Source organism: Nelumbo nucifera, chromosome 1 (assembly GCF_055504915.1).
Source record: "Nelumbo nucifera cultivar China Antique chromosome 1, China Antique-T2T, whole genome shotgun sequence".
Lineage (NCBI taxonomy): Eukaryota > Viridiplantae > Streptophyta > Magnoliopsida > Proteales > Nelumbonaceae > Nelumbo > Nelumbo nucifera.
Window position 1 is genome coordinate 135,240,842 of NC_142649.1, and position 14,749 is coordinate 135,255,590.

The 14,749-nt window shown below is 35.6% G+C and overlaps 1 protein-coding gene across 1 annotated transcript; it reads right to left on the bottom strand.

Annotated features, from left to right (window-relative positions):
- Positions 1-9,647: 9,647 nt before the first annotated feature.
- Positions 9,648-14,271, bottom strand: SCPL31 (serine carboxypeptidase-like 31). Its single transcript, XM_010279995.3, has 10 exons — positions 13,866-14,271; positions 12,970-13,077; positions 12,695-12,790; positions 12,365-12,457; positions 12,171-12,253; positions 11,609-11,896; positions 11,149-11,279; positions 10,879-10,974; positions 10,679-10,784; positions 9,648-9,934 (listed from the first exon to the last, which is right to left on the bottom strand). Exons 1-10 carry the CDS (start codon positions 14,149-14,151, stop codon positions 9,773-9,775), a joined length of 1,449 nt encoding a protein of 482 aa, XP_010278297.1. The 5' UTR covers positions 14,152-14,271; the 3' UTR covers positions 9,648-9,772.
- Positions 14,272-14,749: the final 478 nt, after the last annotated feature.

Here is a 14,749-nt window from a genome sequence, read left to right on the forward strand (position 1 = left end):
TCTATTTAAAACATGTATAGAGTACAATGATGTTTCCCAAATATCATCTTTATAAGGGTGGATGACTTCATCATTAGGAAATCTTTAATCTTCAAGACTTCAACAACCCTAGAATTCTATAAATACACTTACCAATCAATGCTGATTTAAGATCTCATAGGATTGCAGAAGAACATCTTGTAGAAATTAAAGAAAATTACAGGCTCACTTTGCTCAGGTTTAATTGGATATATCATTATAGATTAAATTTCGTGGGTATTTGATTAATTAATTAAATGGTTAAGCACATTTATACATGTACTTTGAAAAATAATTTTCAAAATTTTCACCAAAATTCAAGGTTCAAAGTATCGATACGATACGTATATCAACAATATCGTATTAGTACTTAGAAACACACAAATTCTTTTTTTTTAGTTTTTTTTTTTCAAATTTTGGTTTTTTGGAAAACTAAAAATAAGTTTTTTTTTTATTAAAAAAAGGTGGGATTCCGAACATTAAAAGAAATGACAAATAACAATAGGGTAACGTCTCTCTCTCTGTCTAAATGTCGGTTGCCTTTCAAGAATATAACTAACCGAAATGCATGATTGATTCCAAAATATCTGTCCACTTAAAAAGTCTTCCTTTCTCTTGGTCTAGGTCCAGGACCAGGCATTCGATATATACACACAAATATGAAGGCATTCATGTCTGGCTTGAACCGGGTTTGCCAAAAGCCTCAATTCTATTCAACCTAACCCACGGTTTGGGCTAACCTGTCCCAAATTGCACCCCGAGTATGCCTGTTGAAATTATCCTTTTGTTCTAGTATATAACTTATTTATTTATATATTTGTTTCTTTTTTAGATTTTCATGCTTAAGCCTGATATCTTAGCCAGTGTGCCTTAACTATGGACTTTAGCCTTTAAAACTGGGAAAGCGGAAAGCTTAGTTGATCAAGTCACTCGGCTGACCCAACTTAGCACTTAACTAGAATTATAAAACTATAATTATTATGTAGAAAAATATAAAAAAATTGGAAATATTTGAGAAATGGGAGTTGTGGTTTCAATTTCTAAATCCATGGAGTTCAATCTCTTGTAAATTTATTCACTGAGCTAGGTTTAATCTCCGTGAGAGTTCAATTATGATTAGTTTAGATTTAACATCAAGATGATGGCAACCCACTTGTCAAATGGACTGAATACAATTGACCAAATCAAGACAAAAAATAATAATAGAACATGTGAAAAATAATAAAGTCCTGAAATTAATTAGTTTCTTTGGTCTACTGAGTTAAGGTGTACTTCGTCTAATTATGGAGATAAATGAAATAGACTTCCATGGTTAAGGTTCAATCCTGTAAAGAGACTGGACCGAATGGGCCCTAATAGCCTTTCTTGTAATATCTTTTATTTTATGTTGATGGGCCACACTTAATGGGTCTGTTATTTATTCTTGTTTATTTTCTTTATGTAACTGCCAAGCTGGCCGCCCACTTAAGGGTCTAACAGCCTCTCCTGTTGCTAAGATGACTTCAGTCAGGGTTTTACTTTCTCTAACAGCTACTTTTGACTGGCCCCTACACTAGTTTAATGTTAAAAATGCCTTCCTGAATGGAGACCTGCATGAAGAGGTCTATATGTCTCTACCTCCAGGAGTGTATGGGAAAGAAATGAAAGGCAAAGTGTGTAAAGTACACAAATCTATTTATGGTCTCAAACAATCTCCTTGGGCTTGGTTTAAGAGATTTCGGGCTGCTCTTGTCTCCTTTGGCTACATTCAAACGCAATCTGATCATACACTATTCTTGAAGAAAAATGACTCTCTGGTGACCTTCTTGATTGTTTATGTTGATGACATTGTGGTCATGGGTAATGACATTGAAGAGGCTAGCAAACTAAAAGGATTTCTCAACTCTGAATTTGAAATCAAAGACTTAGGAGATCTTCGGTATTTCTTGGGCATTGAAGTTTCTCAATCTAAGGATGGTATCTTCATATCTCAGTGCAAATATGTCATTGATCTTCTTGCTGAAACTGGTAAACTTGGAGCTAAACCCATCTCCACTCCCATTGATCCTAATCATAAGCTTTCTGCCACAGATGGTGAACCTTTGTCTGATAAGGGAGTGTTTCAGAGACTGTTTGGGAAGTTGTTATACCTTTGCATGACTCGGCCAAATGTTTCCTATGCAGTAAGTGTTATTAGTCAGTTTATGCATTCTCCTAGAGATACTCATCTAGCTGCTACAGAAAGGGTTATGTGCTACTTGAAAGGTATTCTAGGAAAAAGTATTCTGTTTGCTAAGCATGGTCACATGAAGTTGGAAGCCTTTATTGATGCAAATTGGACAGGATGTATTGATGATAGAAGGTCCTCCTCTAGTTATTGTGCTTTGGTTGCTGAGACTATTGTGTCTTGGAGAAGTAAGAAACAATCAGTAGTTGCTAGATCCTTAGCTGAAGCAGAATACAGGGCAATGGCTCATGGTGTGTCAGAATTATTATGGCTATGATCCCTTCTAGAGGAATTGGGGGTGGACTATGAGAAACCAATGATGCTCTATTGTGACAACCAATCTGCTATCAACATTGCACATAATCCTGTTCAACATGACAGAACTAAGCACATTGAGGTTGATAGGCATTTCATAAGAGAAAGAGTCTCTTCGGGAGAAGTTTGGCTACCATTCATCACATCAGAAGAGCAACGGACTAATATCTTGACCAAGGGAGTTCCAAGGGGGAAATTGACACACTATATAAGCAAGCTGGGCATGATTGACATCTATGCTCAGCTTGAGGGGGAGTGTAAAGAGACTGGGCCGAATGGGCCCTAACAGCCTCTCTTGTAATATCTTTTATTTTATGATGGGCCACACTTAATGGGCCTGTTATTTATTCTTGTTTATTTTCTTTATGTAACTGCCAAGCTAGTCGCCCACTTAAGGGCATTATTGTCATCATTAAATTTTAGATCTTAATAAAATAGGGTTAGAGGAGAATGGAGAATCATTCGACTCCTTCTCTTATCTCTTCTCTTCGCCATTTTCTTCTCTTGTACAGTTATTCAGACCTGTTTTATTCTGCTAATCACTAAGTTTAAACTTGATATTAGAGGACTGATTTACATCTAATCCGTCATGATAGACTTCCATCGTTTCATTACTCCATCTGAAATATGAGGTTTTTGGTTCAAGGTTTCAGTCTTAACAACACAATATATTAATGTCATTTGAATTAGAATTCTGACTATCTTATTATAATGATTTAAATTATAAATAAAGAGAAACAATTTACCATTCTTGTGTTTGGATCTTTGGTAGGATTGCAGCAATGCTGGGTTCAAGTTGACTTATTCGAGAACCAGATCACCTGGTATTTAAATAATACATGATAAACACAATTTAATGGTTTAGAATGCTAAATTTTGAATTTCTCCATTTTATAGACAAAGTAGGACCCGTGAAATGATAGATAAAGAAAAATCAAAGAAAAAAAATAAATAGAGAAAATGAAGGAATTAAGGCTATGTTTGGTTTGAAGGAAAATGTAGGGAAAGGTAGGGAAACTTATACAAGATTTGTAAAGGTTTTTCTACCTTTCCCTTCCTTTCCCTACTTTTTCCTCCAAACCAAACATAGCCTAAAGGAGGAAAAGGGATAGATATTGTTAGAATTTGTTGGATCAATGTATATTAGGAGTCTAACAACTCATGCTCAAGCAAAGCCTTTCCCATCTAGTGAAATTAAGGGACCATTTGATTCGTGGGAATAGGGGTCTGGAATCACCTATTTCCATTCTAACCATTTGGTTGGACGGAATTAGAATCCTATTAGCGGGGACTCAATGTGATGTACGAGATTGTTAAGAAAGAAATACATAAAAGTATATTGTTTTATATTTTTTATTTTTTAAATAATTAATAATTATTTATATTCCATATTACTTTTAATAATTTTTTTATAATACAAATAACAATAATTAATTTCAACTAGGGTTGGTCATCAAACTGATGAAACCAACCAACCCGCCCAACTCGGTTTTCTAGTTTTTTCAGTCGGCTTTAGTTCAATAACTTCCCAACTCGACCAAATTGGATCAATTTTGCTTTGGACATTTATAAAACAACCAAAATCGAACCAAACTAACCCAACCAACCAAATTCGACCAACTAAGGTTATATATATGTTCCCATTCTTGGTGGAATGGCATTCCTCCATCTGAGAGGATGGTAATTGTCTCCTTCTCCCTTTGGAATGAGATCTCATTCCAGCTGATTCTGATTATGTTTCCCATCTGAACCAAACTAGCCATGGGATAGACTATTCCAATTCCAAGGGATTTTGCTTTCGATTCCAGTTCCGAATGTGAACCAAATGGACCCTAAGAGTCCTTGTTTATTCAACACTCTGGACAAATCCTAGAAATACTTTTTTGAGAATTACACTATTCTTAAGTCATATAGAACCAGAACATTAAGAGTCCTAGTGCAACTAGGATTCTTCACCAGAAGTCCCAATTTGTTAAAATATCTTCTGGTACTTATCTTAGTGTTACCCAAGCATAAGTAGTCCTAGTTTTATTAGGATTCCATTATTAGAGTTCTAATTCAATTAGATTTCTTAACAAGTGTCCTACTTCAACTCCAACTTCCTTGCAATGACACATTCTCCTCTTTAAAAGCATAAGGGGGTGTTCTATAGTGTGGATGAGAAATCGGGTGGTGTGGACTAGTCCACACCAAACCACTATGGCAGGGACCAATAGTAGTGTTCTATATTCCACACCATACCCTTTGATTCCATATATCCCATATACAATTTATAAAGTGATCTACACAATAGATCATAAATGTCTAATTTTGGCATTTTATATGATAAATAAATTGAAAAAGACATCGATAAATTAATATTAATCAATAAATATTAATTTTAATAAAAAATAGTAAAATAATTAAGAAATAAAAAAAAATATTTTATTGATAAAAACATTAAAAATAATATTTAAATAAATGAAAAAAAAAGTGGAGAAGGAGCACCGCCGGGCTTGTGCTAGAACTAACATTAAAATTAACATTAAAATTTATTATTTTAAAATTTAAAAATTAAAAAGAAAGAAAAGTATGTAAAAGAAATGTATTGTATCAAAATAGAGTGTGAAAATGTTGTGGACCGACCACATCCACGAGTAGGGGTGTTCATTATATGGTTCAAACCGCAAAACCAAACCGAAATTGCGGTTTGGTTTGGTTTATAACTATAAATGGTTTGGTTCGGTTTGAGAATTTTCTAAAATATGGTTTATAGTTTCGGTTTGGTTTATTGAATTTTATAAACCAAACCAAACCATAAACCGTAAATCGAAATTATATATATAATATGAATACATGATATATAAATGTTATATATAATATATCTAAATGGAATTTGTAAAATTATAAATATATAATGAACTCTTTATTTTATAACAAAATAATAAATAAAAGTTTTAAGTTTTAATTTTTAGGGGAGATATTTGGGCTTTCTAATTGGTTAAGCCCAAAAGAATCATAGAATGGTCCAAAGTCTTCAAACCGTATTAGAAACCGCACCAAACCATAATAAAACGTTTTGGTTTGGTTTGGTTTGTTTTCTATACCAAAATGGTTTGGTTTGGTTTAAAAATTTCTCAAACCGTATTTATTGGTTTGGCCTGAGATCTTCTCCAAATTGCACTAAATCAGACCATGAACACCCCTATCCATGAGATATATGCATTGTCAAGATTTTGGGTTGAAGAGGGGGACAGTCCATGATATATTGTGGACCAGTTCTGTCCACAATCAACCGAACACTGTGGCCATCCCGTGGTGTGGACTGAAATGAACCATCCACAAGATGACACAGTTTTAAACACCACCTAAATTTCTTATTAAACTTCCACAGAGTCACAAAGTCACTCCCACTGATGATATAAATCCTTTAGGCTGTGTTTACTTTGAAACAAAAGGTAGAGAAAGGAAGGAAAAGATAGGATTTTCAAACCAAATAGAGTTTTATGAATCAACTCACTTGCATCAAATCAATGTACATTCTATTACACACCTACATGGTAGTTTGGAATCTTACTATAGTGGCTAAAATATCACTACACCATTTTTCATCTATATATCAATCATATAAGTGATTCTCCAATGCTTACCGTTGGTTGAGATGCTTTAGGTCCATAAGGAACTAGGTCATCTTAACATAAATATAACTATGTTAAGATGCCTCTTAAACAAAAAGTCTCTTTCATCAATAGAATGATCAATACAAAGATATGGCTTTAAATGATCACATGAAATCAAGTTTCCAATGTTGTCTCGGGCATTAACTCATGAATGGTGGTTATTACCATAACCGAATATCTCGATAATGTTCCTTGCACCTTGTTTGCGGTGTAATTTCATTAATTTGCATCGGTGCAAAAATATGTGAATGCACATGATTTGAGAGAAAATTCTAATTTCTCCTTGTTTTAACTCTTATCTTATCTCGTTTGTTTGTTGTATAAATAAAATAAAACAAAACCTCAAAAAAATAAAGTGAAAGTCGAAGAAAAAAAAATGGACTACAAACAAATAGAACCTAATATGAACAACCTTGTGCTAAAATAACACAAGGTGAGATGGTTACACCTTTCTGGAAATTTTCAATTTAAGCAATAAGGCATCCTTGGGAGGAGGAAAAGGAAGACGCCATAGTGTGTACATCACATTGGATTGGAATTTGATTTTCAAGAGACAGGGCTGTCAAAATTTTGACCCAATCGGCCGGTCCGATCTATATGAACAATCCAGATCCAATCTGACTCAAATATAACAAAATAAAAATCCAATCCAATCCACTTTAATATAAATACCGGATCAGATTAGATCCAATCCAATACAACTAAAATAAAAAATATAAAAAAAAAGCACCCATTCTACTATGAAATTTCTCCATAGATGATTTGGCTATAAATCTTGGAGTCTGAATTTGAGAGTAGAGTCTGAATTGACATGCATTTTAGAGCAGGCCAGAGAGAGGATTTCAGAGCACCTCACTAAAACAAGGCATGCCATGTCAGCATGCCTCTCCTTTCTCCCCCGCATCTTTTCTATTTTGTGTATTTTAATTTTTTTTTTAATTTTAATTTTTAAAATTAAACAAAATAACTTAAGTAGACAATCATCCTTAAGACTTTCATCTCTCCTCGTTAATTCACCATTACCTCTCTCTTCTCTTTCTCATTAACTCCTTTTATTATCTCTTCTCATCATTCTAGCATTAACTCTCTCTCTCTCTCTCTAGGGCTTTGAGTCTACGTTTTGTGATGAGGCCCAATCCTAGCTCAAGTCTTAACTTAGGAAATTGACCCCCCCCCCCCCCCCCCAAGACCCCCCAACCAGGGGTAAAGGCGGGATTCAACCCGAAGTTCTTGCTACAACTAGCAAGAGACCTTACCAACAAACAAGCTAGTAGGCACCGCCACTTTGCAATACCCACAACGCCCATAATGGATCTATGGACATCAAATGGTCAATTTCCTAAGATTATGTTTGGTTGCAAAGCAAATTTATTTGCACTGATGCAAAGCTATGATGGTGCAAATGATTTTAATGCAAATTATGATTTATTTTTATTTTAAAATTTACCTTATTTTTTTAATTGTAGTACAAATGAAGTAAAATAAGACCTAAAACAGAATAAAGTGAAACCTAAAACAAAATTAAACCAGAATTTGCATTATTTTCATTTGCACTCCCAAGCATTTTTACTAGTGCAAATAAAATTGCACTACAACCAAACACAACCTAAGGCTCAGTTTGGAAGGACTACAAATACAAATATGTTTAGTACAAATATGTTTTTGATGATAACAAACTTATTGACAATACTAATGCTTTGTTATACAAATGTGCAGCTATATCAAATGATTCCCTCAAAAGGACTATCCAAGAAATGCAAATTGACTCTTATTGACAGGAAATTAAGATCTAGAGTCTACAATGTATTTAGATTTTATTAGGACTTGATGTAAGTCAAATGACAAGATGTACTACGTACATGGGCTAAACCTAAACCTATTTCGGTTTTACCACAATCATAGAGACCAATTGTTAAGTTAGAAAATTTTCTTAAGCTCTTTCTGGACTCAATACTAAACTTAACTACGAAAAATCTAAGTATTTAAACATAAGAAATTGACTCCAAAACCATAGAAGTCACCTACTTAATGTTTTAAGGTTATGACATACTCAATAGTCAATTATCTATGACAATCGAGACCGGTGTCACTTAGTAGTCAACAACCCACCTATGATAGTCAAGCCTGGTGTCACACTAGTTTTAACTAGTAACTGGTTATCCAATAGACAGTAATCAAGTAAGACAATTGAGACCGAGTTATAAGTAGTAAACTAGTAATCGACTACCAAGAGGTAGTAGTCAACTACCAAAGAAGAAAGATCCCCTCCTACAAGTAGTTGTTGACTACTTGTCCTATTATTCAACTACCTACTTTTAACAAGATGAAGCAATTGACTACTTGGTTGTGATAGTTGACTACTTCACGAAAAAAAGAATTTTCAACTGTATAAAAGCTCAACGGCTATTTTTTCTTTTAGTAGCTTTCAATGTCGTTAAAAACATGTTCTGAATGTTTTTTAGAGTGGATTGTTCCTCTCCAAATGGCTCAATAACACTCATTTGCTGTCTAAGCTTGATTCATATTATATTATATATACATGACTTTGGGCTAGAGAATTCAAAGGAGAAAATTAAGCAAAAGTTTGAAGAAAAAAGAGAGCAAAAAGCGAGAGAAGAAAAAGAATGCAAAGAAATTATGACCTAGAAAGAAGGGGGGGGGGGAAGAAATGCTGGTTAGATCTTGACCGATCATATTACCCATAATTGCCAAATGGGTAATATGATGATTTTCCAATCAATTCAGCATGACCCCTTAATTAAGGGTGAATGACTCACTTGCCATTTTAGTATAGAGAAGACTATTTAAATTGAATATTGTCGAGTCTCAATGGCATCCCAATTAATGTAATTTAAGAGCTAGTACAAATATTGTCAAACATTAGTACACCACTCATATTTGAAGTGGTTCTGGAATCCCAGCTGGGCCCATCTTGTCGCTCTCATCTCATCTGGGAGCAGAAGAAGCACACTCGATCCTTCTTTTATCATTTTATTATGTACTAGGGCCTAGGGGTAGGGCCCCTCGCGTGAATTCATTGAGACCACTTTTCTGCTGTCTATCGTCACCCAAGAATCACTCAATATATGCCCTGACTTCTCTTTAGTTGTGTCTGGGACCGAGCGAGGTGTCCCAATTCGTTGGCTTTGGAAGCATCAATTATAGTTTGTACTAATAGGGTTGCAGCTTATACACAACCCACCTATCTGCCTGTCTCATTATTCTTTGGTTTTATTAAGGGCTTTCTAAATTCTAAAAGTGTTTTGTGTTAAAAATCAAAAGTTAAAAAAGAAAGAAGAATACACAAGATTCAAATATTTCCTGTGTAGGTTGCTACTAGCATCGATACGACATCTTAGCTCCAATGTAAGGGTGGACTGAACTATAAAACTCTAAAATATAATTAGATAACTCAGCAAATTAAACTATAAACCAGCCGTACAAAAGCATTTCTTCCTTATTATAAATTATTTCCTAATTAAGCATGTTTACATTTATTATCTAACAATCAAAATCCTAAGATGGATCATCAGTTCAGAGCAAAAATGAAAGAAGACGTTCTCCGGCCAGCTGGCTAGTTATTGTCAACTTGTTGTCCAGACGGTGGAGAACCTCCGGCGAGAAAAGACGCAAAAAAGGACAAGGAATTGCTGGGTTTGAAAACCGGCACGGCGTGACCAGCTCCTCTAAATGTTGCAAATGTAAGCCCCTTGTATTCTTGGAACCAACCACTGACCTGCTCACATGCATTATAAAGTTGAAACTATATAATATATTATTATATCAGGAATCCTTCCCATTCCCATATAGTATAATAGTAACGAGAGAAAGGATTAGCTCATGAATTCTGTCTTACTAGTGCCATCAATTATTTTGCTCCACACTAGCCATACATATACATGCAAGTCATGAGAGATTAAGTGATTATGCACTTTATTTATGGCTGGTGTGGAGCAAAATGTTTAGTCCCACTCTCACATATAGTTTCATATATATTTAGCTAATTAATCCTTTTAATTTCTATGGTTATATACAAGGTGGTGTTTGGTATTTGCAGAGCAGTCCAAACTCCAAAGGTACCTACCTAAGCACCACATTGACATTTTGGTTTTATCGAGTTAAAATCATGTTTGGTTGGACTAGTTCAACTTAAGACATTAATTTCCTGCCGGGCACTGCATTCTACTTTGTGCCCAAAACAAATTTTTTACCCAATTGTACCTTGGACTGGACCTACCTATAAGAGATGATTGATAGTCCTTGAACCGGTTAGTGAACCGGTCCAACCAAAACTATATATGATCCCCATCGACACAAACTGACCTGAATGAATGGTGTGATAATTAACCATGCATCCAAACCAACTGGGTATCTTTTAATTTGGGGTCTACCCATAGAAATAAATTAATTGATATTGATACACATGCCTGCCTAGCTAGCTTCTTTAGTGCAAATTGTCATCATCGTCACATGAGATTACCTCCTTCTCGTGGTACCAAGGTCTCCATGCCCTAGTGATGGGTAGTCCCAAAGATATCAAACTGTATCTTGTGGACAATACAGGAACTCTTCCGTCCGTGTCTCCACTGTGCCAAAACAAGGATGATGAGGGAAGAAGTAAGTCCTGAAACGACGCTAGCTAGCTAGCTGATTATTTATTGTGGCAAGAGAAGAATGTACCTGTAGACCCATATTCTAAGTCCTGCTCCAATGAGCTTCTTGTATATAGGCAGAACAGAAGGCTTCGAGTCTGACCATCCAATGAATATATCATTGCTGCACCAGCACCCATAAACAGTTTCAGTACTTAACTTCCTGAGAATCCTACATTTCTAGGGTCACTGTAAAGGTCAATGCCTCTCTACTTTCCATGATACATGCATGAAGTAATCGCAAACAAGAAATGAGAGAGAGAGAGAGAGAGAGAGAGAGAGAGAGAGAGAGAATAACTTGCAGATGCTCCAGTTCTTGAGGATATGGCCATCACTGACATGGAGAGCCTTCTGAACATCGGGTCTGTTGTAGAAATTTTCTGCATATTTGTCAAGGCAAGGGTCGTAACCACCCATGATCCTTGGCATCTGTTAAAAACAAGTTCATTATCATAGTGTTAAAATTTTAGAAATACCCAACAGTCTAACCACATTTTATGAGAAAACCCAGCCTCTGTCGATTATGTGAGTTAAGGTCTTGGGCATCACTTTTACACAACAGGTCTGAAAAATTGGTAGCATGAGGTGTAAAGCGATGAATCTACAATCTGCTGCTCTCCATGACTCCAACAGACAGCAGTTGATGAGCAGATTGCAGATGTAACTAACATTGCTTTAGTATAAAATAATGCTAAAAGTATTCTGTATGGGCTAAGGATAAGAAAATTCAAATTAATAAAAAAAAAAATTCTACTAACCATCTTAGACATGGGTTTGAACATGACTTGCACTGAATTATCATCTGAACCTGTCGAAATATTTTTGCACACAGAGGTATAGAGGCTATAAATATCAATCTCCCTGTACTGCTTGAGTACTTCATCAACAGCCTGGGAGCAATTATCATTGCTCCAAGTATTGTTGCTGTCAAAGTCGCAGGTCTCTTTGATTATTTTGTGGGTTTCATCAGATACCACAGCATGACTCCAAGCGTAATCCACTAATCCTCGCCAGTCATCAGCATCAGATGTTTCAGGATTACCCAACTGTGATTCGGTCATGATTAATTAATTAGTATATATGAAAAACCATAGCCACCAAACTCTATGATAACAGAGAAGAAATGAAGGATAAACTGATAATTTTAAGTGAAATCGTTGTTAGGAAAATGGAAGTAGTATAATATTACAGAAGGGTATGCCCATCTGAATATATATATATATATATATAAGTTTCATGATTTAATCAAAAGGCAGCAAAATATATTATTAGCTCTTGATATTTCATTGTTTTGTTTCTGGTTGTGAAGTAAAGCCGTACCAAGAAACCCTTGAGATCAATATACAGATGAGGATCCTTGTTCATATCATAAATGAGCTCGGCCAACTCTGGGACATATTTTCCTGTTCATTCAAGCCATACCAAGAAACTGTATATAGGTAATTATGACTAAGGACATATGGTTCAAATAAAATGGATTCAGTAGTGAACTAGGAAATGAAGGTGGAAATTACCTGCATAGCTCTCCCCAGCAATATAAAAGCTTCTTCTTCTATATGATGGAAATTTTAAGAACCACTCGTGCAGGAAAGCAAAAGTATCTTTTGCTGATAATGGTGGGTCCATATAAAAGGCAAAGCATCAAGATTCAGAAAAATAAGATTCATAATCATATTGATCAAAAGTGGCTGAATAAGACTGCTACAATTCTATATGTACAACAGATCGATGTGTACACAAATTTAATTACAAGCATGTATATATGTAATGGATGATGGGAACTGTTTCTGGGAACCCATAAAAATGTATATGTCACATACATGTGCAGGCAGCTCTGTACTCACCTGTAAAGTCATCCCCCAGGATTTTATAATCAGTAGTTGTGTTTGAGTATGAAAAGCCAACTCCAACTGGAGATTCCAAGAATAACATATTTGCTTCTGCATTATGGACCCATTTCAGTATTAATTAGACATGTCAATCTTATGTATGCATGGTGAGTGTGCATGCATCATGCATAGTGGAAGGATGAACAAATGTGGGAAATATATAATATATGTTATTAATTTATTATATATGCATCTGCTATCTCTGTACATGTTTAAGTAGATTTCAGAACCTTTGTTCCATGAATAAGGATTGAGTTTAATCCCACGTCCATCTGTATCCACAATGAAAGGACCAATTTCTTGGGTTGCTCCGTATCCCACAGAAGAACACCCTGGACCTGAAACATGAAACAAGTTAAATGAATGCATGTCACCTAACAGAAGAGCAACAGTTTCAGCTCAAGATGATGCAATAATCCCATGAAACAACTTGACCAGGAGTTGTAAATGAAAAAGGGTGTATCATCCACCAGAAAGAAAAGAAATGAAGTTGTAATATATATTATTTTCTTCTATCAACTTCTATTAATTAAATATCAAAAGTTCATATGCTTGATACAGGGGGTTGTCCATGGACTGGCCAACAGGAAATAAGTGATATATTCTCCCTCAGCCTACCATTTGCAGACAATCAATATACCCTTTTTCCATGCTGAGGCTTCTTTAAGTTTTATTGATGTCCTTTCTATGCTACAGAGTGTGTCCTTTACCCTTTTTCTTTTTATGTTTTGAATGATTAAACTACCCATTCAATGTGATGCTGACTGTAGTACTGTTTATGCTATATATATATAGTATATACAACCAAAACCTGAAAGTTGAAACTCGCCTACCAAAAGTTGGTCAAGACTCATGAGGTTTGTCGAAATTTGCCTATACAAACTGTACTACTAGGCTTCAGAACCTGCAGCTCATAGAGTTAGACGTGACTACGGTCTCTTTACTTATCAGAGTGAAATCTATTTGATCAGCATCGATCGATCTCCCAAGTCCCAACTTGCAGAGAAAATTCCTCTAACGAGTGGAGACATTTAATCAAGTTGTTTGACTAGCCAATGTAAGTGGTGAAGATGTGGGTAGAGTTCATTATTCGAGTCTGGGTTGCAGAGCTAATAGGATTACTTACCTCCATTAAGCCACAGCACTAATGGCTTCTCATCAGGACGAACCGAGGCCTCGTAGAACCAGTAAAAGAGGGCCCTCCCATTCTTCTCGTTAACAGTCACATACCCAGCGTAGTGCCGGAACCCTACATCGGCAGGTTGGCCGGGCAAGTCGGTCACGAGATCCTGGCTAGCCAATAAATCCTGGCCGGTAGAATGCCACCATGGTCCATGTCTAGAACCAGAAACAGGTTCCAAAACAAATAACACAGAAAGAAGAAGAACCCCAGTGACAGAACTCATCGTCATCTTGATGAAAATGTACAATTCAATATCTCTGAGATGAGAGAACTCAAAAGCTTCTAATTACATACAACCCTCACACAAAATTCAAGATCTCCATGTCTATATATACCCACGTATGTGAGTGAGGAAGGTAAAGGGAAATAAATATAAAAATACAAAGAAATGATTTGTTTCCGTGTATGAAAAAATTTGTTTCCAGATTAGACGGCGGATTATTAAAATCATTAACGGTCAAAGAATCCTGCGTGGCAACTTGGCTTTTATTGGCTAGGCAAATTGTATTATGGCATCTGATGAGGATTTTAGTCGCTTCATCACAATTTTTTGATAAATAGGTTGCGTGAGTGGAACCTCCATTTTCAGTGTGGGTTGTTGAAATCATATTCATACGAACCCATATTCATGACTTACAGGAATAAAACCCTAAAAGGTTAACAATCAGCTTCCTGGTCCACGCATTATATGCTTAATATAACAACCATCCATCTTTACAGAAAGAGAGAGGAACACTTTGAGAGGACTAGGGCCGTTTTGTAACGGCTGAAACTGAAATGGCTGAACTGAATAACTTTTTTCTTTGTCTTTTGGTGGAGAAATAACT